Here is a 25,786-nt window from a genome sequence, read left to right on the forward strand (position 1 = left end):
GATGTGCCCACAAGTCCCAGAAAGGAGGGGTAGGAGAAGGGGCAGAAAGAGTACTTGAAGACAGACCCCCCAAATTTGTGACAGACACTGTGTTTCTGTGTAAGCTTCCACCTTTGATACAGCATTTGCCTTTATCCAGTGAAGCTTGCTTGGAGCTATAATATTTTTCATACATTTCCTCCATTTGAAAACAGGCTTTAAAAATGTGCACACTGACAAACAAATATTGTTCGTGGAAGTCATACACATTAGAAAATTCAAGTCAATAGCCAGGGTCTGGAAGCAGCTCAAGTGCCCATCAGCAAGTGAGTGGATAAAAAAGCTGTGGCACATCCACATAATGGAATACTACGTGGCTTTGAAAAAGAAGGAACACTTACCTTTTGCGACAGCATGGATGGACCTGGAGAGTATTGGGCTGAGTGAAATCAGCCAGTCAGAAAAAGACAGATACCATATGATCTCACTTATATGTGGGATCTAATGAACAAAATAACCTGACGAACCAAACAGAAACAGAGGCGAGGACACCTGCACAGACTGGCAGCTGCCAGGGGGGCAGGCTGGGGGGCTGGACGGAAGAAGGTGAAGGGATTAACAAGAAACGTACATACGTCACCTGTGGGCACGGACCACGGTCTGGTGATGGCGGGGGGAGAGGAGCATGGGGTGAACACAAAAAAAAGTATAACCACATTTTTCATCTGGATTTCTCTCATCTCCTATTTGATTTAAAAGACAACTGCATGAAGCAATAATTTTAATTAACGTTAATAGAGTGTAAGTAAAACTACACGGATGGGCTTACTACTATGAAGATGTGATTGTGTGACAATAATAGCGCCAAGGGCGGAGCAGAGCTGTGTTGGAGCAAAACTTACCCTATTAAAATTAAGTTTATATTAACCCAAACTAGACTGTTTTAAGTTGTTAATTAAAATTTCCAGGTAACTTTTAAGACAATAACTAAAAAATGTAGTAAAAGAAACAAGGGAATTAATTGGTGTGCTAAAAATATTGTTTAGCACGAAAGGAGACAGCAGTGGAAGACACCAGACATGAGACAACACAGTAAAACGGCAGATGTCAGTCTTTCCTTGTCGGTGATTATCTTACATGTGCGTGGGTCAGCCACTTGACTTAGAAAGCAGAGATGGGCAGAATAGATTCAAAGATACTATATCCTGTGTTCAAGAGACTCTCTAAAGGGAAAGGCACAAGTGAGAGGAAGAGAAACGATGCTCCATGCAGACAGCACCGGAAGAGAGCTGGAGCAGCTCCACTAACATCAGACAAAATAACCTTAAAGACAGAAGTCACTTTTTGGGTCATAGAAGAACACTTTGTAATGAGAAAAAGTCAATCCCTCAAGGAGGCTGACCCTTTTATAAGCACATTTATAAGGTTATAACCATATGTACACCTGATAACAGAGCCTCAAAACACACGAGGAGAAATAGACAATTCAGCATTAGTAGTTGGGGATTTTAATACCCTGCCTTCAGGAATAGATACAGCTGGACAGAAGGTCAGCAATGAGTGGGAGTCTCCAGCACTGTGACCCAACCATGCCTGATGGTCACCCACAGACTGCTTCACCCAGGAAGAGGGGAGACATTCCGCTCTAGTGCCCGGGATGTCCAGAGTAGACCACGTGTGAGGCCACGGCAGGAGTTCCAGTACACTGAGCAGGATCGGAAGCGTGCTGCCACCGAGCAATGAGGTTAGAGACCAGGAACGGTGGCGGTGGGGGGGGGACCCACAAATGTGCAGGAATTAGGTGCCCTCCTATACAACCACTGGGTCAGGGAAGAAAACACAAGCGAGATTAAACAAACAGTTTGAGATAAATGAAAATAAAAACTCAACATACCAAAAACATAGAGGACCTAGTGAAAGCAGTGCTTGGGGGGAGGGGGATTTCTAGCATTAAAAAAAGATCTCAAACCATTAACCTAATGTTTCACCTTACAAGCCAGGAAAAGAAGAGCAAACAAATCCAAGTAAGCAGAAGAAAATAAAGATTAGCTCAAAGGTTGGTTTTTTGAAAAGATCAACAAAACTGACAAGGCTTTAGCTGAACCAACTAAGAAAAAAGAGACAACTCAGGCTTCTAAAATCAGCCCTGGCTGGTGTGGCTCAGTGGATCGAGCGCTGGCCTCGGAGCCAAAGGGTTGCCGGTTTGATTCCCAGTCAGGCCAGTTGGGGGCGCACAAGAGACAACTACACATTGATGTTTCTCTTTCTCCCTTCCCTTCTCTCTAAAAATAAATAAATAAAATCTTAAAAGAAAAGTTTCTAAAATCAGGAATGAGTGAAGGGACATGATTACTGAATTTGCAGAAATAAAAAGGATGAGAATGGAGTACCTTGAATAGTAATTGTATACCAAAAATTAGCTAACTTTGATAAGATAGATTCCTAGAAAGACATAAATAACTGAAAGTGACTCAAGAAGGAAAAAAAACCCCTGAATTATAACAAGTAAAGAGATTGAATCAGTAATTTACAAACTTTCCACAAGAACAAAGCCTGGCCCAGGTAGCTCCATTTGTGAATGCTACCAAATACTTAAATAGTCAGTACTGATCTTTATAGACTTTGAAAAAATAGAGCAGTGAACACTTCCCAGCTCATTCTGGGAGGCCAGCATTGTGCTGACACCAGCGTCAGACAGGGACACCACAGGACAGAAGGCTACACGCGGGCCAGCCCTCAGTCTGGATGTGCTGCCAGGCGGTGCTGTTCCGGTCTGAGGCACGCATAGACCTTGGGCCGGACCGAGAGTGCAGATGTGAGCCCTCGCATTTTCCGTCAGCTGGGTTTTGACAAGAGTGACAAGGCCAATTGCTAGGGAAAAGAGCAGTCTTTTAAACAAATGGTGCCGGGATTAACTGCGTGATCCACGTGCAAAAGGGTGGAACTGGACCCTGTCGCACACCAGGCATGGAGTTAACCAGGACGGGCATAGACCGACATGCGGAAGCTGAAACTGGGAAATAAGAAAACAGGAATAAGTTTTTGTGATTTTGGAAATGACTTCTTAGTTATGACAGAGTACACGTGGTAAAAAAGATGGATTGGCCCTGGCTGGTGTGGCTCACTGGGTTGAGTGCCAGCTTGTGAATCGAGAGGTCGCAGGCTGGATTCCCTGTCAGGGCACAGGCGTGCATCGTGGGCCAGGTCCCCCCCCACCTCCAATAGGGGGTGTGTGAGAGGCAACTGATTGATGTTCCCTCTGTCTCCCTCCCTTACTCTGTCTCTAAAAATAAGTAAAATCTTTAAAAAAGGTAAATTGGACTTCATCACAAGTAAAAAATTCTGTGCTACGAAGCACTACCAAGAAGGCGAAAAGACGACCCACGAGTGAGAGAAACACTTGAAATTCATGTGTCTGATAAAGTGGCCGCACCCACAACATTGAATCAAAAACGGACACAGTGTGTGAATTCGTTTCTTGGAGACGGATGTACACGTGCTCCGTAAGCACGTGACGGGCCGTCAGGCAGATGCAGATCGACCACAGCCAGAGACCACTGCACACCCACCAGGAGGGCCGCGACGGAGTGGTGGCAGGGACGTGTGTTGGCAAAGGTGTGGCGAGGCTGGCGGGCTTGTTCCCCGTTGGTGGTGAGGCAGAGTGGCGCTGCCCTTGGGAGAACAGCTTGTCACTCCCCAAACGGTACACACAGAGTGGCCCTGTGGCTCAGCAGTTCCGCTCTGAGGTGTCCACCCAAGAGAAAGGAGATGTGCTCACACAAAAGCTGGGTGGAATGTCTATAGCAACAGTATTCATGATGGCCACAGGGCGGAAATGGCCCGGCCCGTGTGGTGATGACACCCATGTAACGTGACCTTAGCCAGCACCGAGAGGGCTGGCGCTCTGATCCTTGCTGCCGCGAAAGCATTGTGAAGTGGGAGGAGCCCATCAGAAAAGACCTCGCGGAGAGTCTGCTTCTGTGACGCCTGTGGGAGAGGCCGCTGCGAGAGTGGGAGTGGGGGGCTGCCCAGCCACTGTCGGTGGGGGCAGGGCTTCTTCCTGGGAAGATGCACACTGTGTAGAGTCGCATCGCGGTGGTGCTCTGAGTGCCCCAAAGCCTGCGACTTCCGCGCTTTCAGCGAGTGAGTTCTAGCTGGACAAAGCCGGTGAGAGCACCCAGTGGGCATCGGTCAGAGGCGACCGCGGCTTTGCCTTCTGTGGCACAGCAGCTTCTCCTCTCCTTTGAGATCTGCCATTCCATTGGCTGTGGAGGAGTCTGTTTTGAGGCTTGGACTTCTTGTGCCCGATGGAGGAGGACAAGGAGAGAGTGTCCCTAACGACGCTCAGGCAGCTTCCTGTGGCCCACAGCTTCGTGTGTGCTTTTTGCCTGTGTTCTGCTGTGGCCCTCACTGTGGCCTATGGACGGAGAGGCTGAGGTGTGGAGAGGCTACTGTGATGGCCCAGGGTCAGGGTCAGTGTGGCTTGCAGGGCCTGGGCCGCAGTTGTGTCCTGGCTTCGTTTCACTGTGTGCTCTGTTGACCGCCTTCAGTGTGATTTTAGTAACAATACCTTCCTTCAAAAATAGGCTTTTTGGTCAATTTGGGCTTTTGACTTACTCAGTGAACTCATACACGATGAAAAGTCTTTATTTAGAGCAAATTTTACTGAGAATCTCAGACTTCTCCTTAACATTTTGGTGCTTTGGTGTCCTGTAGTGAGCTGTGACAGACAGGCCCCTGCGCTCTGCTTCCCAGGACAGTGGCTGTCTGCTGGCCAGTTCAGCTCACAAGCCAGGGGAAGTCACTGGCCAGCGCACTCTTACGGGAGGGGCAGGAGGACACTTTTGCCAGCCCAGGACCTCGCAGCGGGCCGCACTCTGTGCTGCTGACTGGGCGTGCAGGTTGCTTGTTTTTGGGCAGAGGTTGAGGGCTAGTCCAGGTTATTCATTAGCTAGCAGGGCTCCTAAGTCCACTGCAGGGACGCCTGTTACAGGCTGGGTGTCTTCAGTGGCCGACAGACCTGCCACATTGTGATAGAGCCGTCACGGGGTGGGACAGAGGTCAGACTACAGGCACGGTGATGCATGTCACTGCATCCGGTGACTCCTGCTGGCACTTGACCTGGTGAAGATTGGTTTCTGCTTGTAGGGCAGTAAACCCCGCCCCTCCCTCCAAGTGAATTCTTTATCTAAAAAGATAAGGTTTTTTGCTAGACCAGCTCCCAGCAGTGTGGGGTGGCCAAGTTGTGGGTGAGGCCCTGTGTCTGGGAAGAAGTGCAGCTTGAGTGAGCAGGAACTGGTGTTCCCAGGAAGGCCGGCCAGCCAGTGCGCAGGCTGTACCACCCACGCGGGGGACGATGGCTTGGTGGTGCGTAGCGGGAGAGGTCTCCTAATGTAGTGAGTCGATGTGTGAGTCTGTGTGTGGGTTAACAGCCACCACTGTCACACCAGACTTCCTTCAAGACCTTCCCTGGGATGGGCACCTGGGACCTGGTGCAGCACTTTGCTCCTGCGGAATCCCCCAGGCGTGTGCAGAGTTTGACACCTGGGGCAGCCTTGCTACGTGGAGTAAAAGCAAACTTCCACCCAGTGCCAGGTGTGTTTGTGGGCTGTACTCCTGATGCGGGCATTGCTGCCGTGAGGAGAGGGCCTTGGGGCGACAGTCAGTTACTGGGCATGCCAGAGCGGGGAGCGGAGACAGGTTCCTGTATGCCTGTGGGGAGCACACACACAGGTGCGCACACCGACAGACGTGTGGGCACACAGGTGTGTACACACACGCATGCCTTCCAGTGCACAGTGCTTCATCCACACTCTGTCCAGGCTGTGCGAAGCCACCTGCAGTCTTCAGGTGTGTATAGCAGAAGGCTCCTAGGCTACCTCTCATGGGCCTTTCTGCCAGGTCCAAAAGCCTACTTCAACAAGATACCACTTTTAAAGAAAAGTTTACAAACAAGTTGGTCCTTGACCTGCCCCAGGAGGATCTGGCAGGAATGCAGGGCAGTGAGTGAGAGTGTCTGGCCGAGGAGGTTGGGGTGCCCTGGTCCACTCAAAAGGCTGCACACTCCTTCCCCAGAGCGGACTGTTGTACTTTTCTATTAAAGCTGTGCAGCCCCCACCGTCACCCCCAGAGGGACTGGCAGCTTCCCCAGGGCGGGAAGTGGTCCTAACCTAAGACCCTGCCCCTCAGTCCGGCTGCTGATGAGCCTGCCCTGTGGCCCTGTGCTTACTGCCACTCTGCTGGGGGCTTTCTGGGAAGGAGTGTTGCTGTAAATCAGCAGGTTTTAAGCCCTATTGATCAGCAAGTTCGTAGTGAAAGATGATGGTGTTCTGGGAGTGTCTTGGAGAGGGGGCTGCCTTGCTGGGGATCCCAGGATGGGTCCCAGAAGGGGTGGTGAGGAGGCCAAGTGGGTGGGCAGGTGGGGCATCTGGAGGAGAGCACTGGAGAGCCTGAGCACCTGGGAGCGGCTGCTCGGACCTCTCCCCCGGCAGTGCAGCCACTGGACCAAGGATGGGCCTGGACAGGGTCTTTAATAGCAAACTGGGTCCTGCTTTAAAAAAGCAGTGATAATTCACAGGCTTGTGTTTCTGTAACAAGAAACACAACGCCTCACCTGCTCCCACGTGGTGAAAGATTTCTTGAACTTCTGCCAGGCTTGCGTAGCCCTGGAAATCACCTGCACTCTCTTGGCCTCGGTGGGGGAGAGCGGACATGGTCCAGTCCCCATGCCATGCTGATGTGCTCCGTAGGTGCGTGTTTGGGAGATTAAGGCCACCTCATGGTAGACCCAGGACGGAGCCGGAGCTCGACTGTCAGTGTGTGGTGGAGAGCTCCCTCGCCTCCCCGAGCACTGTGGGACGGGAGGGGTGGTCTGAGGCTGAGGGCTGGTGGGCTGTACAAGGAAGGGGGCTGGAAGCCACAGTGGGCAGGAGTTGGTACTGTAAAACTGGTCTGTGGCAGTGAAAGTCACTTTTGGGAGTAAACTATTAGCTGGGAAATGTTCAGCAGGTTTTGAGTGCTGCTTGTTCCAGAACCGGGGCAAAAGGGTGAACTGAAGGTGTCGCTGTTGAGGGGAACTTGCTGCCCGTGTGGACTGGAGGCCACGCTGCCCACAGGGCTCTGGTCAGAGGCAGGTTGGTCAGAGGTGGCTTGTTCAGTGCCTCTGGCTTCTGAAAGCAGTGATTCTGCCTTTTCTGATCCGCGTCAGTCTCCTCAGGGGATAAGTGCATGTGCAGACATCAGTTAACACACTTGTGCTCTTTTTTAGGCAAAAGTAAAGAAGCAGAAATAAAGAGAATAAACAAGGAGCTGGCAAACATTCGATCAAAATTCAAAGGTAAGTGTGTGGCCTCTTTCACGGAATATTCTGTTGTAAATTTCACGTAGGAGGGACTTAATCTTTTTTAAAAAAGATTTTATTTATTTATTTTTTAGAGAAGGAGAAGGGGAAGGAGAAAGAGAGGGAGAGAAACATAGATCAGTTGCCTCTCATGAGTCCCCTACCGGACACCTGGCCCCCAGCCCAGGCGTGGGCCCTGACTGGGAATTGAATCTGCAACCTTTCGGTTTGCAGGCCCGCACTCAACCTACTGAGCTGCACCAGCCAGGTCTTAATCTCTTAATGTTGTATTTTTTTTTTTCACTTTGAACCAAAGTTAAGTTCTTACTTATAGTTACTCTCATGGCTGTTTATGATTTAAAAGTGTTTCGGGTCAACCTGTTGGTTGTTCTCAAGTCATTTGATGTTTGCTCAGAGTGGATCAGCTGGCGTGGCGCCTGTTGAGACCTGGGCTCTTCCAGGAGCTGGGGGACGCTGCTCTAGGCCAGCCACGTCCACGGAGGCTCTGGCTTGGCCCCACGGGACCTGAGCGTGCGCACCAGCAGACCCGCACTCGGAGGCTCTGAGCAGGCGCCTTGATAAAGACGTGCTCCGCCCGAGGCCACTGCTTATTTGTGCGGAGTTTCATCAAGGGACCTGAGCACTTCCTGTGTCAGAGTGTTTTGGCTGCGTTGGTAACATTACCTGATCCCCTCCTTTTGTGGGGAGTGCACCTTTAGAAGGTAGGTGAAGTGTCAGTTTGCAGTCTAAATGACAATTGTAAAGGGCAGGTCGCCCTTTATGCCTTAGTTTTTCAGTTATTTTTACGGGCTGAGGCCCTGTTCAAGTCTCTGTGCAGAACTTAGAGACAGGCTGAAAGTCCCCAGGGTCGTGGGGACAGGGAGACAGGACTCCTTGGTGGAGGCTCCCCTGTGCTGCCAGGTGATAGGAAAACTAGTGGGGTTTAGGGCATCAGTGACTGGTTGTGCCCCTGCTGACTCCCAGGGGAAGTACTGTGTTGTGACACTTTCAGTCAGGCCCAGGGATGCTCCCAAAGGCCTGGGAAACGCCTGAAATCATGGGTGAAATCGTTTGCTTATATGTATATTTTTGAGGGCGAGGTCTATAACTTTCATTACTTTAAAGTTTTTTTATTTATCTTTTCTTATTAAGACTTTATGTTTTCAAAGCAGTTTTATGGTCACAGCAAAATTAAAAGGAATGTACAGAAATTTCCTACGTATGTCCTGCCTCCCCATGCACAGCCTCCCCGCGAAGGACGGCCCCAGCAGATGGTGCCTTTGCCACAGCCAGTGAGGCTGCGTTGACCCGTCCTCACCCGGAGCCCCCGTTGGCATCGGATTCATCTTGGTATCCTGTGTTCTCTGGGTGCAGACAAATGAGTAGTGACAGGCATCCACCACCACGGTGTTATTGCCCTAAAAATCCTGTGTGCACCCCACCCCGGCAGCCGCTGAGCTTTTCATGTCTCCACACTTTGCCTTTGCCAGGGTGTCGTGGACGTGGCATCGGGGACCCTCTGTCGCCTTTTCAGGTTGGCTCCTCTCGCTCAGGAACATGCATTTCTGTTTCCTCCACGCTTTGCCTGCCCTGGTAGCTCATTTCCTTTCAGCCCTGAATTCACAGTCCACCGTCTGGATGGACCACAGCTTATCCATCCTTCACCTCCTGAAGGGCGTCTGGTCCCTTCCCAGTTCTGTGGGCAGGAAGAAGCTGCCGTAAACACCGTGTGCAGGCTTTTGTGTGGGTGTGGATGTGGGTGTTCAGCCCCTCTGGGTAAATGCGGGGGGCGGGGGGGGGGGCACGACGGCCGGGTGGCCGGGCGAGAGTGCGTCCGGTTCCGTCAGAAACCTCCAAGCCGTCTCCCTCAGAGGCTTCCCCGCCTGCATTCCCAGCCACAGTGGGTGAGCTTCCTGCCGCGCCGGGTCCCCCAGTGGCTGCGGGTGTCCGCGCTCTGGACGTGAGTGGTTCCGGAGGGTGTGCCGTGGAGCCTCCCGCTGCTGTAACGTGTATGCTCCACATGGCTGAGCAGTGGGGCACCTGTGTGTGTGCTTGCTTGCCGTTCGTGCATCTTCTCTGGTGAGGGGCTGTGGCTTTTATTCCTCCTTGAAGGGAGGGCTGTCCCCTGGTGGTGAGGATCCCTGCTCTGATGCTTAGGAGCTGCGCCACCTCGTCAAGTCACTTCACCCTTCTGCGTTTCCTTTCTGAGCTGTAAGATGGGGTACTGCTGATCTCAGGCGGGGCTGTCCGTGAAGCAGACCCTGGGAGGACCAGGGTCCAGAGGGTCACAGCAGCGAAAAGTGGAGGGAGGCAGCAGGTGATGGTGTGGCTTTGCTAGGGTCAGCGCTGGCCATCAAGGCGTTTTGGAACGCACACTACTCACTTGAGGGGTCTGGCGTTGGGCAGAAAAGGCAGAGCCCTCGATCCTGTGGCTGGAGAGCCCAGGAAGGCAGAGCCAGCAGTGGACCCCGGCCTTTACCTGGAGAGGCCTGTGTCTGCTGCCCTGGCCGTGTCCAGATGTGGAAACAGCAGCAAAGTCCTGGGAGGACGGGAATCCTAATACACGGGAGTCGTGGTGGTGGTGTAAAACGTTCACGGCTGTTCAGGCGGTGAGTCTTCCAGCTGCCTACTGTTTTCTCCACCTTCACACCGTCTAAGCTGGTCATCGTGTATAGGGGAGGAGGCTCCCTCTTGTCCGTTAACCAGTGGGCACTGATTGAGAACGTGTGTACCCCGAGCAGTAGCAGGTGAGGGGAACTTGCCCCTTGTCTGCACAAGTGTGTGTTCCGCTCTGGGGCACTTCCACCCTACGGTAGATTAGATGCTAGACCCATGCTGTCCCTGGGCAATACCATGTGAGTCGCATGCAGAACTTTCTGGTATTCACACTGAGAAAGTAAAAGTGAATTTTAATACATCATATTTAACCCAGCGTACCTAAAATGTCACCGCAGTGTATAATCATAGGAAAAGAAAACACGGAGGCATTTTCTACTTTTTCACACTGAGTCTTTGCACCTCTTGTGCCCGTGTGTCTTGCACTTGGAGCCCACCCGCTGTGCACCCATCACGGTTCACGTGCTCAGATGCCACATTGGACTGGCAGACTTAGACCAACCCTTTAACTGAGAAATCTTAAGAAGAGGCACAGTGTGGTCCTGGCCAGACCGGCGGTTGGTGGGCGGTTGGTGGGAGTGTCGTCCCAGACGGCAGGAGGCTGCTGGGTGCGTACAGCAGCCAGCCAGTTGACGTTTCTGTCTCACATCGATGTTTCTCTCCCCCTCTCTTTCTCACTTCCTCTCTCTAAAAATCAATAAAAAACATATCCTCAGGGGAGGATTAAAAAAAAAAGAGAGAGACACAGCATGAAAAAAACCTTGAAAGCATCACTGAGTAAGGAGAGCAGAGTCACTGAACCTTATCCAAGGGCAGGTCCACCCAGCACACACAAGCACTGCCCACTGCTCTCGGCTCTTTGTGCCTTGAGAGCATTTGCTGACCCCCCAAGGCACAGGTGGGTTTTTGCTGACCTGGGAAGTCTCCAGGGTAGTTATCAACAAGGTGACTGCCCTACAGGGGCATTTATCAAGATCTGGAGACATTTTTAGTTGTCACAACCTGGGTGGGAGGGTGCTACTGCCACCTAGTGGGGGGAGGTCAGGGAGGCTGCTCAACACCTTCCAGTGCACAGGATGGCTCCCAAGTGTGAGCAGCCCTGGTTAGCAGAGAAAAAGTTAAAGCCCAGAGCCCAACCAAAGTGGAGACCCCATTCCTTCCATTGTGAACTGAGACCCCCAAAGGCAGTGCCCTCAGGGCAGAAGCGATGGGAAGTAGGTGAGCTCCGTCATGATGCAGTGGGGGTGGAGGGGGGGGCTCCAAATGCCTGGACACTCATGGGACCTCAGGTCTTCCACCGAGATGACGCGAGAGGACAGTCCTGTCCGGGGGGAGATGCGGTCAGCGGGGCTGCAGGGGGTCCCTGCAGCGGGCTTTGCAGGTCCCTGGGCCATCCGGCCCACAGCAGAGACGGCAGGCAGGCCCGGAGACCCGGCACCAGGTGCAGGTTATGATCAGGAACAAGGCTGACCGTGTTAAAGACGTAATCAAGAAACCCCGAAATTTCAGCAGGAAACTTGGAAAATGTCAAAGGTGACACAGCAGATTTTGAAGTAAGAACAAGTGGGAATTCTAGAACTGAGGCCTGCAGTAACCCCGTGAAGAGCTCCATGGATGGACAGAATGGCCGACATGGTTGGAGAGAGATTTGAGTTCTGAGAGATGGGTGAGGGAGGACCTGTCCTAAGCACCTTGCTGTCTTTCCTGCCCCCTCTTGCCTGCATTGTGCTCTCGCTCTGTCCCAGCACTGCTCAGCCTGGCACAGCATCCTGCTTCTTTGAGGGCCTGCTGAGCCGTGGGCCTTGGAGGAGCTGACAGCCATGGGCACAGACTGGGTGCCTTTGGGGTACATGACCCGCTGTCCTTCCTTCCCTCTCCCCACATCCACCGGCAGGCCAGGGACATGGCTGTCACTGTCGATATCCCCATCCACAGCTCAGAAAAGCCTCAGTGTGAGTTTTAAAGTGCTGGGACTACAAAGCCGGCTGGCCCAGCGCCAAAACTGACCGGTGGAGGACTGTCTCAGGCTGGCGCAGCTGGGAGGGGAGCCACACCGTGGGCTACAGGGACGTTTGCCAGAAGTCATGCTGAGCTCTAGTAAGGGTGATGGTGAGAGACCGGGGCAGTGTGGCCTCCAGAGCTGAACGAGAGTCCCCAGGAGGACAGGTTTGGAGGCTTCTCCTTGGAGCAAGGGGGTAGCGCAGCCTGCTGGAGAGAGCAGAAGTGGCTGCCTTAGCCAGGTCAGGCACAGGCCACGAGTGTGCAAAGGGCAGAGCCCTCCTGTGGGCAGTCAAGTTGCTGGTGTGGGCAGCTGTCCGTCTGGGCTCAGGGGTCATGTTGAGAGGGCCGTGCGAAGGTTCCGACCAGCATGGGGTTGGGTTTGCTATGGGATCGCAGAGTCCTGTCCTCTCCCTCAGCTGCAGGAGGGCTTCTTTCTCAGTTGTGCCTCTCCAGTGCCATCTCGTGGGACAGCGGAGGAGAGGTGCGCAGGGGTTCTGCCTGGGACCTGTACACCCAGCATGCATTTGGAGCTGACTGGTGGCACTGGGATCCGGGGTCCTGGTGATGAGTCTACAGTTGGGGGTGGCCTTGGGCTCCTGTGGAGTGAATAGCAAGGCTCAGCGGTGCCCCGTGGTGGCTGCCAGGACCCTGGGCTCCTCGTGCACACTGCGGCCTTGGCCTTGCCCCTGAGGGGGCTGGGGACGGGCTGGGAGTGTTAGGGAAGATGCTGGTAGAGCCAGCACGCACACTTTCTTGATGGAGACAGACATCTGGGCCGTGTGTATTAAGCAGAGCTTTTGTTTCCGGCCACAGGGAGCATTGGGGCAGAGCCCTCAGCGTCTCAGAACATGTGAGTCGTACCTGAGGCAGGGCGCCTTAATGTCATTCTCAAGCTCTGAGGTGACCCTGCCTCTTGGTCCACAGGCCTTGGAGTGGGTGCTACTGGGGGCCAGGTCTGGAGGGCTGATTGCTGGAAACTTGCTGGGGAAGCCCTGGGGTCACCGTGCACCAGACACCAGAAAGGCAGCCTACAGCCTGCCCTCACCAGGCCACGCCCAAGTTCCGTGGCCCTGACTCACACCATCACCGGTTGCATAGTGCACAGAGCTGCTCCCCAGGCCCCAGGGCCGAAGCTGCCTCTGCTTCCCAACTGACCACAGGCAGGGCTGGGGCACCATGAACTTGGCTTCTTGCTGTGGCCACCAAGTCACCGTGAGACCACCAGCCCCCTGGTTGTCACCTCTATACAGTTTGCTCTCGGCTGGCTCCAATGAGCATCGTGCACTTTTAAAGTGGCCCTAGAGCTTCTGGTGTCTATAATGGCGGTGTTAAGTGGGCCTCGAAAGGGGTGTTTTCTGTTCTGCAGGTGCCATGGTTGGAATGAGCCACAGTGTCTGGTGAGGACACGTTGGGCTCTGATTGGGGTGGAGAGTAGAGCCATTTGGGTCCTTCTGTGTGGTTTTATGGGGGGTGATGTGTCCTAAAGCTGATGTGAGATGGAAGATTACATTCTGCTCGTCTGCCTGATTAATAAACTTATTCAGGCGGTTGTTAACATGTTGGTGTAAGGCAGGGCTGGCTCCAGGAGCCCTGGGGGACTGTGGCAGGTCGGAGTGTGGCTCCAGTGGTGCCTGCTCAGGGCTGACCTATCCTGGGAGCTTACAGCTCCTGCTTCAGGTCTTCTGTTTCTGTGTTTTAGGGAGACCAGACATCTGGATTCTACGGTGTGCCCCCCTGTGCAGAGATGCCACCCATGCCCGGTGCAGGGTCAGCATGGGTTGGCGGGCCGTGGTCCCTGCTGGAGGCCAGCTCCTGTGCTGCCTGACTTGTCCCTGCCATTGAGCACTTGGTTTCCCTTCTAGGTGACAAGGCTCTCGATGGCTACAGTAAAAAGAAGTACGTCTGCAAGTTGCTCTTCATCTTTCTCTTGGGCCATGACATTGACTTTGGGCACATGGAGGCCGTGAACCTGCTGAGCTCCAACAGATACACGGAGAAGCAGATTGTGAGTATCACTGAGGGTGGGGGCTGGGCAGGCTGGAGTCGAAGAGGGGGCTCCGGGTGCCAGCGTGGCCTTCCAGGGGCTCTCCCTGGGCAAGGGTCTTCTAATGCAGTGGCTGTTTCTTTACAATTTCCACATAGTCTGGGACATTTCCATGGGCTCCAACTGGTGCTGCCTGGTGCCAGCTGCCACGTGCCAGCCCCTGTGAGGTCTGCCTCAGAGGGAAGGGAAGGGAAGGGTGTCTTCTCCCCAGAGCATACCTAGCGGCCTCTGGCACAGCTTCCTGTTCCTGGAATGGGCACCACTCCCATGAGGGCTGGCTCCTGCCCTCAGGTACCTTCCCAGGTGGCCCTGGTCATCTCGGAGCAGCACTGTGTCTTCACACCCTCTCCAGTGTCACCCAGTGACACTTCCTCTGTTGCCCAAAGACCTGGCTTACCGGAAGTAAAAACACCCCAGGTGTCAGGAGTTCCCTTTAGTGTTAGTGTTTACCCAACAAGAACTGGAGTTTGCCATGGACCGAGCTGTGTGCCAGGGTACCCCTGGAGACATAGTAAGCCAAAAGCAGATGTGGGCCAGTGGGGAGATGGCGTTGGACACCCTGTGAACAGAGAATCACAGCCCTGGCCTGTGCCCAGTGGGGACCTGGAGAGAGGGGTGGCTGGGAGGGAGGGCACCCGGGAGAGGTCCCGAGCTGAGACTGAGGGAGAGGGGTCGACTGGGGGTGACATGGTCTGAGCAGAAAGCACTGGCTACGAGTGTGCGCATGCTGGGTGGGCCGAGCTGGAAGGGCAACAGTGCCGACACGGGTCTTCCTCCCAAGACTAAACAGGTCTGGAGAACTCACTGTGCCCCTGCCCCAGTGAGTGGGGAGCGGGTGGACTGTCTGGTGACATGGGCTGGGTGGGGAGGGCAAGCTGGGTGCGCAGAGACAGATTCCAGAGAGAGGGGGGGACAGTAGTCACCTGGGATTCTGGAATTTACCATAGAGCTGTTAAGTTACAGTCCCTTCCTGTTCAGGACAGCAGTGGGTCTGGGTTCCTCACACACATCAGCAGACAAACGAGTGGGATTGGGGAGAGGGCCAAGTTGTCTGGTTCCTGTGGGGACCTCCGACTGCCTCTTAAGGTTGCAGGACTTTCTCATGGCAGGGCCAGAAGCAGAGACCCAGCTTCTGTAATAGGCGTGGTGGTGCTTCTGTAATAGGCATGGCGCTGCACCGCCCTGCAGATGGGCCCTCCCCTGGCTCTCACAGCGTGCAGTCGTGAGGGAGGCTGCTCGGGTCTGCGTGGGGCCACCAGGGGCCTCAGGCCATGTGCACCTGGCTGGTGCCGAGCATCTATTCTCTTGTTTTTCGGACCCAGGGATACCTTTTCATCTCTGTGCTGGTGAACTCCAACAGCGAGCTGATCCGCTTGATCAACAATGCCATCAAGAACGACTTGGCCAGCCGGAACCCCACCTTCATGGGCCTGGCCCTGCACTGCGTCGCCAATGTGGGCAGCCGTGAGATGGCCGAGGCGTTTGCTGGGGAGATCCCCAAAATCCTCGTAGCTGGGTATGTGTCCTGTGACTTGTTGAAAAATGTCTCTGTCATGTTAAATAAATCAGATATGTGACTACTTAAAAAAATTATAGAATGAGTTAATCTCAGCACTTCATGCAGTGGGAGACCAGCCATAGGTTAGACATCAGGCGAACTCCAGTCTGGCCTCCCCCCACCCCGGCCAAGTGCAGACAAACCAAGAAGTGGCTTCAGCCTCACACGGGCCGTGGAAGAAGGGACAGTTGTCCTGTGGTGCACAGCACCTCTTCTTACCTTTCCCTGATCGTGGTGAGGAAAAGGCCACACCCCATGTGCTGAGGATTCTTTGTAAACCACCCCTGCCCCCCAGACTCGGGGAGTCCCTGCATGGGGCCGAGCTAGCAGCTCTGGGGGAGTTCAGAGTGGTGCCGGGCCACCCTGGTCTTGGGGTTTTGGGAGGGAGGGTGCCCCTCATGTTCCAGACACTCTGCTGAGCTTAGAGACTGCCCGGGGGCCATGTCCATGGGACATGCCTGGCTGACAGAGGGCCCCAGCCCAGGGCACTTGCTCAGAACTTGGGGACGAGGTCCTTCAGGACGACTGGCCACGGGAACGTGGAAGAGACCCTCAGAGACTCATTGGCGAGGGTGGAGGATGTCAGGAAGTATACCCATCTACATGGGAGTAGGGGCTCTGGGTCCGTGGTTCTCAAAGGCTGGTGCTGCCCAGGGGACCTTGGACGTGAGTCCTAGCACATCTGGTCGTCACAGCAAAGCCTGTTCTGCGGGCATCTGCTGGGGGAGGCCAGGGCTGATGCTCCATGTCCTACAGTGCACTTGACGGGCTGCGTGGCGAGGATGACCGGGGTCCATGTGTCAGCGTGCCGTGCGGAAGAGCCTGGGCTAGACTGAGTGCAGGAAGCACAGTGGCAGGGTGGCCATGTGAGCTCTGCAGGAGGGTCACAGGAGGGTCACAGCAGGGGCAGACGGAGATGTCTGGCAGGGAGGATCCACAGAACAGCCCGATGAAAATAAGAGCTCGAATGCACAGCCAAGGAAGCTGGTGGGGAGCCCAGGGGCACTGCCACACACAGGTCAGGAAGCCTTGGCAGGGTGCTCGGAGGGTCCCTGAGAGCACAGCACCGCGATGGAGAAGGGCTGGAGGTGGTCAGAGTGAGCTGAGGGGTGGGGGCCAGAGGGAAGCTGGAGAGGATTCAGGTGCAGGGCTGCTCCCCACTGTGGGCTGCACGGCACCCTGGACCCCCTTACCCATTAGGGCAGCCCAGGTCTGGCGAGGCCTTCCCTGACCTTCCTCCCTCCCCTCCCGGCCCCGGCTTGCCCTCAGATGGCAAGCACTGGGGGTCTGAGGTTTCTGTCTGCAGTGGCTATGGCTTTATTTCCAGCATTTGAATCATGCCTGGTCATAGGAGGTTCTTGATAAATACCTGTTGTACGAATGAAATGGAAAGCAGAGAGAGATAATCTCTGAGACGTAGTCAGAAGAAAATTCAGGAAGATTTCCCTGAAATGAAGATGGGCCCAGTGTGCAGACTGAGAGGCATGAAGGGGCACGTGGAGACGGGTCCGGAGCAGAGGAGGGCAGGCAGGGAGCCAGTGAGCCATGTCTCCAGTTGAGGGGCCTGCGGGGCCTCCAGTCCCTCCTACACTGAAAGCCTGTGGTAGTATGATACCTGCCAGCCCTGATTCACTAAGATGGTCAACTCTTAAAGTCCAGCTAACAGTGACCTGGAGTGCTTAGGGGGCGGTGTCCGGAGGTGGAGCCCAGGCGCGGGCAGGGTGGTGGGTGTAGGGGGGGTGGGGATGGGGGTGTGTGCTCTGACAGGACTGGAGCCGGGTGGCGGCGGTTTCCCCCAGCCCCCCAGGATGTTGATGCTGCACTTCCTGCTCCTTCTTGCATGTTCTTGCTGAGAGGGGCTGCGCATGACGGTGTTGGAGCTGTGGGGGAGCTGGGCAGGGGCCCCTTGTGTCCATCAGGACTCGGGGTTATGAATATGGAAGGAAACTGGCTACCCTAGACCAGAACCGTGTCCTGTGTGCTCTGATGGTGTGGACAGCAGACACCCCGACGGCCTTGTCAGCCACCAAAGCCCACTGCTTGGACAGAAGTTCGGCAGTTGGTGCGGTTCTGCCACTCTTGGTGGGGGTGGTCCGGCCAGAGTGGGCAGGCCTCCACTCCTACTCCCCAGGCTGTTTGCAGCCCAAAGAGGAATCTTTTCTAAAGTTGTTCTTCTTTGCAAAAGAGTAGGGGGTGGATATGCTTTGGAGTTTCTTGTGTTTGCTTAGACTCATTTAGGAATGAAAAAGCCAATGGGAGGTACATGGTAGAGACAGCCCCCACACCCCTTCTTTTCCTGCGGACAGGCCGGAGTGCCCAGTGCTCTGTGAACACTGACCGGTGCTCCGACGGCCTGTGTGGGGCACGCTGTGCTGTGGCCAGGCAGTGTCCTCAGCCAGTGCTCCAGCCAGAACAGAGCCCCCCCTGGGGTCTGTGGTGGGGTCTGCAGCACTGAGGGCAGGCAGGAACCAGTGCTTGCTGGCCGGTCGTTTTGGAGATGGGGGCGGGCATCTCCAGGTGGACAGTGAAAGGAATGTTACCTGCACACAGCCACACAGCCAGGGGCCCTCCAGCAGTTGGGGCAGGGAGCAGGGAGCAGACTCTCTCTGGGGTGAGGTGGGTGTGCAGTCCCTGGAGGTGGCTGTGTCCTGCACACCCCTGTACAGGGGCGTGTGCGCAGTTACGGCAGAGGCTAAAGCGTCCTTACTCTGCATGTTATGCAGCCTGCCCACTGCCATGGCCTCTGGGTGGGTTCCCTGGGGCCCGGGTCCTGCTGGCTGTGTTGTCAAGTGACTCCTGTGTCTGTCTTTCAGAGACACCATGGACAGCGCAAAGCAGAGTGCTGCCCTGTGTCTGCTGCGCCTGTACCGGACGTCTCCCCACCTTGTCCCCACGGGCGATTGGGCGTCCCGAGTGGTGCACCTCCTCAATGACCAGCACTTGGTAAATGCCTCTGGCAAAGAGTCACCTTTGCAGGAATGGCCACTGCGACGACTCCGTGGGGCGTTTCATGCACTCACAGCCCTTGAGCCTGGAGTGCCCTCTTCAGGGGGGAGGAGTCGATGCAGTGTCTGTCTCACCTGGAACTCGGTGTTGGGGAACTCTTGCGTGCTGGGGTGCACAGCTGAGCAAGAGAGAGGCCCCGTTTTCCGGAGATGCCCTGTGCAGTGAGGGCGTTCCCAGTGCATTGGGTGAGGACCGGGCCTCGAGTGACTCAGTGATTGTGTTAGATATCTGCACTGAGCGGGTGTGTGGGATGTGGCACTAGGAGGCAAGGTCAGGAGTAAGGGCTGGACACAGTGGCCTTGTCCTGCCTGTGTTCTGTTGTGTAAGTGAGAGAGTCACACTCTGAGACAAGCAGGACGATTGTCCTGCCGAGTGGAGGGAGGCTCTATGTTAGGTGGTCAGTACGACTTCCAGGAGAGAAATCTACCTTAAAAATCTAATTGAAAATAAATGATCTTTACCTGGAGATTCGGAGGTAAGAGCTTGTTAGGGCGTGACAGTTGGTGAGCTGTCCCCACTTCACTGGCCCCACCCCTGGGGCAGGCTTGTGTCTGGGACAGGGCAGCCCCTCCTCTTCGGGCAGAGCTGTCCGGAGTGGGTGGGGCAGGATGGGACGCCCAGGACTATGACTTCACAGGCCAGCCACACTTGCTGGGTTACACCAGCTTGTGCTGGGTCAGATGCCACCGGTGGGCTGAGAAGCAGTGCGGGAGGCTGGGAGGCGTCATCTCCCAAGTTGACCCTCAGGGGGACCCTGTGAGGCAGCAGGGCATTTCCTAGTTTTGCAGATGAGGCAACAGAGGCTCAGAGGGTCAGATAGCTTCACACATCCAGGTTTGGATCAGGAGTTGGTGAAGGCTCAGAGCTGGGGTCTGGGGCCCTCAAATGTCCCGGAACCCAGGGGTTACACAAAGGTGGCAGAGGGTGGATGGGCCGGGGCTGGGTGTTTCGGCCTCTTCTGGGTACAGCACTCCGTGCAGACACTGTTGCTCAGGTGCATGGGTTTCTGGTGCAGGCCATTCTGCTGCCTTATCAGGGGAGCCCCTGCAGCCACATGGTGGACAGGTCCCTGGGCCCACCCTCCTCCCTGCACAGATGCTGCAGGGATGCAGAGACAGCCAGAGGCTCTGCTCAGTGGCCCAGGAGCTCCAGCCAACTCTTGTTGATGGATTGCTCGTTCCGTCCTATAGAGATTTGGTGAGCCAGGCCAGGCCCAGACACTCAGGAGCTGCGGTAAGCAGCTCTCTGCTATGGTGGAACCTGCTGCATGTTAGGCATGGAGTCTGTGGGAGCGTTTTGTCTCTCTGTCTGGCCCGGGCAGTCTTTGGCACTTACTTCGCCCGTGAGGGATGGAGGCCAGTCAGCGGCTCGTTGGTGTGGCTTTCACGTCCTGCCAGTAGCCGTGGGACGGCACAGCAAGGTTCCGAGGAGGTCACCTGGCGCTGATGGCTCCCACCTCTGTGCTCCCAGAGTTGGGGTGGGGGCAGGGGAGCACCTGACCCCAGGGCAGTTTCTGAGCTTGCTCACATCTTCACTGGGAAGTAGTACTGCTCAGCCTGTCTTTTCACATTTGAGAGCGTCTCTACTCAGCGGACGTCTCCCTGTAGGGGTCGGGGTCTACTGGAAACAGCCACGACTCGTGCTAATTCGGCAGCCAGGGCTGCCCGTGCTGCCGGGAGGGTCCCGGCGCCACCAGCCTGGGCCGCTTTCCGCAAGGGGCCTGCCTTGGCCGGCTGGCTCGGCTGGCTGGAGCATGGTCCTGTGCACCAAAAGGCTGTGAGTTCAGTCTCTGGTCAGGGCACACGCCTAGGTGGCAGGTGTGATCCCCAGTCAGGGTGTGTGCAGGAGGCAACTGACTGATACTGGTACTTCACTTTCTTCCTTCCTCTCTCTAAAGTAAAAACATTTCCTTGGATAAGGATGTTAAAAGAAAAAGGGGGCAGAATGGGCTTTTTCAGCTGCTTTTTTCCACAGCCTCACTTTTGGGCTGTAAAGACTCATGCGACTCTAAAGGTAATGCCTGTCCACAGTCCACGCGGGCTGATGAGAAAGTGGGATGGCGGGCACTGCTGTCCGCCGGCCAGACGGCCAACTGGGTGGACGAGGTGACGGGATGGGCGGGGACTGGGGTGCCGAGCTGCAGTGGTCTGGGGTGGCCTGGCGCTTGCTAGGCAGTTGGTGAGAGAAGCTGCCTAGAGGAAACTGCCTGCGGGCGCCTTCCTACCTTCACAAGGTTGGGCGGTCTGCGGGCTGCCAGTCTGTGGCTCTTAAAGGGTCACTGGAAAAACAGGCTGGAAATGAGAGGTCCACTTCAGGTGGCCTGACTGGGACCGAAACGCGCGCTGTGCGTGCGTCCTCCTTTCAGGGCGTAGTGACTGCAGCCACGAGTCTCATCACCACCTTAGCGCAGAAGAACCCGGAAGAGTTTAAAACCTCCGTGTCTCTGGCCGTCTCCAGATTGAGCAGAGTAAGTCTGTGGATGGGGAATGGAGCTCAGGGTGGGTTTGGTTGCAGTGATTTCATGCAATTAATATATTCGTTTACTTTTTAGAACGCAGGACACTTGGCTGGCCTTATTTCAACTTTGAGTCAGGGGAGAGCTGCCCTGTCCTTGTGGGAAGGGCCCAGAGCGGAGCAGCCCAGCTCCAGGCTCTCACCCTGGGCAGGCGGGGCCTGCGGGGCCCCAGTGGGGTGTCCTGGGCCCCTGCCTGTGGCAGGGAGCCCTGTCCTCACTGCGGCCTCAGTCCTCGCCGCTCCTCCCTTTGCTGCCGAAGCACTCTGAGCCCATCCTTCAGCTTTGTGCGCTTTGGTTTGTGTGGAAGTGGGTCACACAGTCTGTGGTCTTCTGTGTTTGGCCTGTTTGGGTCAACATTATAAAGTCGCCATATTTCTTTTGTGTGCTTTTCATTCATTTTTGATGCTGTGTAGAATTTGAAGATGCCACAACCAGCCTTTTGAATGTGCTCACTTGTGTACTTAAAGTGGCACATCTAGGAGCTTCATAGGGTGAAGATGCAGGAGACGGGGATGCGCTGGGCTGTGTGGTGGTGGACGTGTGATGTCTTGGGGATAGTGCCTGCTGCTGGGGGCCATGTGGGAACTGCGAGTGAAGGAAGTGAGCGTGTGGCAGGGGTGTACGCATGGCGGCCATGGGGGTGTGGGGCTGGGGTCGGGACACTCAGTTCTTCCTCCTGAGGGACCAGAGGTCTCCCTGCTGTGTCTCCGTCACTCCCTGGCCCACAGAGGGCAGACCGGGTTCCATAGGCGCTGTAGTATTCTGTGCCGAGAGGCGGCAGCATCACAGGTTTATGCTCTGCAGGTGGGACTGCATGGCATGCGGCCGCCCTTTCGCCTCTGGAGTGCAAAGGAGAGAGTTGCATATTCTCAGCACATTGAATGAAATAGGTTTTCAGTCAGTGCATGACCTGTGGAACCAGAATCTGTGTGGGTCTGTGTGGGTCCCCGCAGTGGGGGCTTCTCCTGGGGACAGCTGCCTGCAGTGGCTCACACCTGTGTTGATTTACAGATTGTGACGTCTGCGTCCACAGACCTGCAGGACTACACTTACTATTTTGTCCCGGCTCCCTGGCTGTCAGTCAAGCTTCTGAGGCTGCTACAGTGCTACCCGCCCCCAGGTATGGTGGAGCGCAGGCCTCTCAGACGGCTCGCCTCCGCCCTTGGGAGGGGGTCTTCCACCTGGTCTCTTTAAAAGCCCTGTCCTGGTGCTGGCCCCTGTCCTGTGGGTCCTCTGCCGTGCATCCGTGCATCTTGGCTTTACCAGAGCAGCTAGTGGAGAGCCGGCACTGTGGTTACAATCCGGAATCGGCTCTGCTTTCTTATAGTTTCAGGTCTGTGCAGGTTGCTGAAACGCTCTTAAAATAAAGGGTGAAACCATGAGAAACTTTATATCCTGAATTGGTAAGCCATGTAGCTGCAGCATACACACCAAATGTGTGTGTGCTCACGGTTCATTTTGAAATGTTACTGGTTGGATCAGGGCCTAGGTACCTAGAAATAGAATTTCTTGGTTGAAGCATGAATGTGAAAATTTTGTTAGGTGCTCCCAATTCCTTCCACAAAGGTTGATTTGTTGTTGTAACCTTTAAATTTGAACCTGATTTGTTTTTATCCAGGGTACTTGTTAATTTTAAGTAACCTCTACACTAAGTGTCTCTTGTATGGAATGAAACACACAGCCTTGGTGTGGGAGGTCCGTCCCCCCACCCCCGCTCCCCACACCCATTCCACACTGCTCAGCCCAGCAGATCTCTCGGTGGGACTGGTGCTGCCTCCTCCTCCTCCTCCAGAAATAGGAGGACACAGACTCAGGCTCTGACCCTGCCCTGCCCGCGTGCCTGTGGGTGCGAACTTCTTCTTGCTCCTCCTTTCAGCCCGAGGCTCTGACGCCTTCGCCCTGCCTGCTGTGCTTTAGTTTGGCAACCTCCACCTACCCTGGCGCCTGTGGGTGCAGGTCCCTCAGGGTGGCTCAGGCCCTGCTCTGCACCCTCTGCCCACCTTGGGGGCTGCGCCTCTCCACTGGAGGGGGCGGCAGTTCCCACAGCCGGGCCCCCGCAAGCGATTTCTGACACTCTGGTATTTTTGTTGTTTTTTTCTTTTTGGTCAATTGTTTCTTCTGGTTTGAGTAGAAATTTAAAAATTTCCTCTTCTTTTTATTGTTTCTTGTAACATTTTCTTTATTTCTGTTGGTGATATGGTGATAGCACATGGAGAAAGAAATATTTTCCCTAAACTTTTATACGTCATGTGTTTAGTCCACGTGCGTGAGACTTTATTTCCTTTTGATTTATGTGACCTATATCTCGGAAAAAGCGTTATGTGTGTTATTTCATTAAAATGCACATGTAGTTCCCTGGCTGTTGAATCATCTTATTTTAAGTGGCTGCACAATCTGAATAGCCACCGTTTCTGCCTGCTCTGAGACGACTTGACAGGCCTTGCGGCGGGCAGCTGGGAGGGCAGGGCGGGCTGTGGGGGAGCTGGCCCGATGGCTTTCTGTCTCGCCCAGAAGACCCTGCGGTGCGAGGCCGCCTGACTGAGTGCCTGGAGACCATCCTCAACAAGGCCCAGGAGCCACCCAAGTCCAAGAAGGTGCAGCACTCCAACGCCAAGAATGCCGTGCTCTTCGAGGCCATCAGCCTCATCATCCATCACGACAGGTGGGTCGGCAGGCGCCCCTGCCGCTGCTCTCCCCATGGCCAGCTTGACCATGCACTCCTCCCAAACACGGGCACGTGTGCTCCTCCTCGTTGACATCAGGCCTAGAGGGCAACCTGTGGCCACACACCCTGCAGGCACTGGTGCGTGGCCTCACCCTCTTCCCCAGCAGTGCCTGTCCCCTGCGTGGCCCCTCTTCTATGCCCTCCGACCCTCAGAGCCACCGCACCACCCCCGAGGGCATCTGCTGTCTCTCCTGAGCACCCACTGCTGACAGGAAGGACGGGTGCCTGTCCGAGTGTGTCTCCTTAGTGCTCCTGTGGCAGAGAGCAGCAGCCAGTGCCGGCGGTAGGCCATAGGGGAGTGTGGAGGTGACCATGCGTGTCGGTGCCACACAGAGAGGGGACAGGTACCCTGGGGCAGTGGGGGGGGATTTGCTGCCTTGCCGTCTCTGTGCAGCTCCTGCTTTCAAGCTGCCTGCGTGTGGCCTTGCTCGTGGGGCTGTGTCCTAGAAGCCCCATGACAGCGACAGTGTGGCCCCACATGGAGCTATGAGGCAGTGCAGGGAGCACCGCGGGCCATGCAAACCCTCTCCCAGCTGTCTTCTGCGCCCTGCTCCTGCACATGCCTGTGACAGCACGCAGTGCGAGTCGCACTTCCCACAGAACTTTCCATATCAGAGGAGGCCTTTATGTCTTCAGAAAATGCACGTAAAGAGCAACAGCCTCGTGAGGACAAAGGAGGGAGTGAGCAGAGACCTAACCCAATTTCCTGGGAACTGGCACTTAAATATTCACGAGCCTCTTTTGCATCCGTGTCTCCACATTTGCCCCTCCAGTGTCCCCTCATTGTCAGGGCTCCTGTGTGGCATCTCTCCTGGCTGGGGCCTCTGGCCGCAGTCCTGTTCCTGGCCATGGGATGGCGCTGCAGGAGCATCTGGGTTTGGGAGGGTGCCCCATCTGTCCCAGCTTCTCTACAGTGGGTGGGCCTGCGCCGGTGTGCTTGGAAAGGCCCCAGTGGTCTGACTGTGGGCACTACCTGAGGACCAAAACCAACGTTTGGGTTTACGGTTAGGGCTTTCATGTCTTGGGAGGCCCCGCAGTCTTCACTTGAGTGGCGTGGCGACTGAACGTGGCGCTGCGTTGCTGCTGCCATGCTGAAGTGCACGTGGCCCTGCTCACCAGCTTCTCCTGTCCCTTCAGCGAGCCCAACCTGCTCGTTCGTGCCTGCAACCAGCTGGGCCAGTTCCTGCAGCACCGGGAAACCAACCTGCGCTACCTGGCCCTGGAGAGCATGTGCACACTGGCCAGCTCCGAGTTCTCCCACGAGGCTGTCAAGACGCACATGGAGACGGTCATCAATGCTCTGAAGGCAAGCGCTCTGCGCTCAGGGCCCCGCATCACCCTGGGGGCACTACCGGTGGGCGCGGGCCAGGCTGCTGCTCTGGGGCACGGCTCCCCTTGGCACTGCCGTGCGGTGGCCCAGGCCCTTCTGTGCCCCACCTGTGAGGCGGCCCCTGTCGGCTGCAGCCCTGGCACTGCGTCCCCCGCCTGTCAGGGCCGCACTGATCCATGTCTGCAACGACAGGGCAGTTCTTTCTGCTAGCAGGGTGAAATCTGCCTATCTCTCCAAGAAAACTCACCGTTTGCAAAAGAAAATTCACTTTTTTCAAGGAATTAAAATTCCAGACTTGGAAGAGCCAAGTGGGGGCTGTCTGTCCTGTCGTCAGACATGTCAGTGTCCGTGGCTTTCCCAGCTGTTCGTGAGCGCGTGGGAGAGCTGGCAGCAGGAGGGGGCCTGCTGAGCCTGCTGTCCTGCCCCAGGCTTAGTCAGACTAAGAAGAGGTCTGACTATCGCTTCGTGTTTGTGCAAATTTAGCAGACATTTTGGGTGCTGATTTGAATGGAAGGCCCAGGGGTTTGGAGCAAACCTCACACTGCTCTGGGTCCCTCCAGGCCCCGGTCAGGTGTGTGCTCAGTCCATGGCCTCACAGACTCGCTGTTGCTTTTACACGTCACTTGGCCCTGAACTGGCGCTGCTTAGGCCATCTTGCGCTGAGAAACGGATG

The 25,786-nt window shown here is 55.4% G+C and overlaps 1 protein-coding gene across 8 annotated transcripts in view; it reads left to right on the forward strand.

The window, feature by feature from the left end:
* AP2A2 (adaptor related protein complex 2 subunit alpha 2) overlaps nucleotides 1–25,786 on the forward strand; it is a 60,749-nt gene that overhangs the window by 18,216 nt on the left and 16,747 nt on the right. For 2 of the 8 annotated variants that reach the window (XM_024574080.4, XM_045183319.3), the window contains 8 exons: nucleotides 7,247–7,315; nucleotides 13,798–13,940; nucleotides 15,302–15,495; nucleotides 18,351–18,480; nucleotides 20,909–21,010; nucleotides 22,070–22,178; nucleotides 23,570–23,720; nucleotides 24,921–25,089. In XM_024574080.4, coding sequence (XP_024429848.1) covers nucleotides 7,247–7,315; nucleotides 13,798–13,940; nucleotides 15,302–15,495; nucleotides 18,351–18,480; nucleotides 20,909–21,010; nucleotides 22,070–22,178; nucleotides 23,570–23,720; nucleotides 24,921–25,089 — 1,067 coding nt within the window. Of the gene's footprint in view, nucleotides 1–5,232; nucleotides 5,575–5,655; nucleotides 5,830–6,693; nucleotides 6,729–7,246; nucleotides 7,316–7,787; nucleotides 8,041–13,797; nucleotides 13,941–15,301; nucleotides 15,496–18,350; nucleotides 18,481–20,908; nucleotides 21,011–22,069; nucleotides 22,179–23,569; nucleotides 23,721–24,920; nucleotides 25,090–25,786 lie in introns of those variants that run through there. The other 6 variants (XM_045183317.3, XM_045183315.3, XM_071221363.1 and 3 more) reach the window with 6 other exon arrangements.

The sequence above is a fragment of the Desmodus rotundus genome, chromosome 5 (assembly GCF_022682495.2).
Source record: "Desmodus rotundus isolate HL8 chromosome 5, HLdesRot8A.1, whole genome shotgun sequence".
Classification (NCBI taxonomy): Eukaryota; Metazoa; Chordata; class Mammalia; order Chiroptera; family Phyllostomidae; genus Desmodus; species Desmodus rotundus.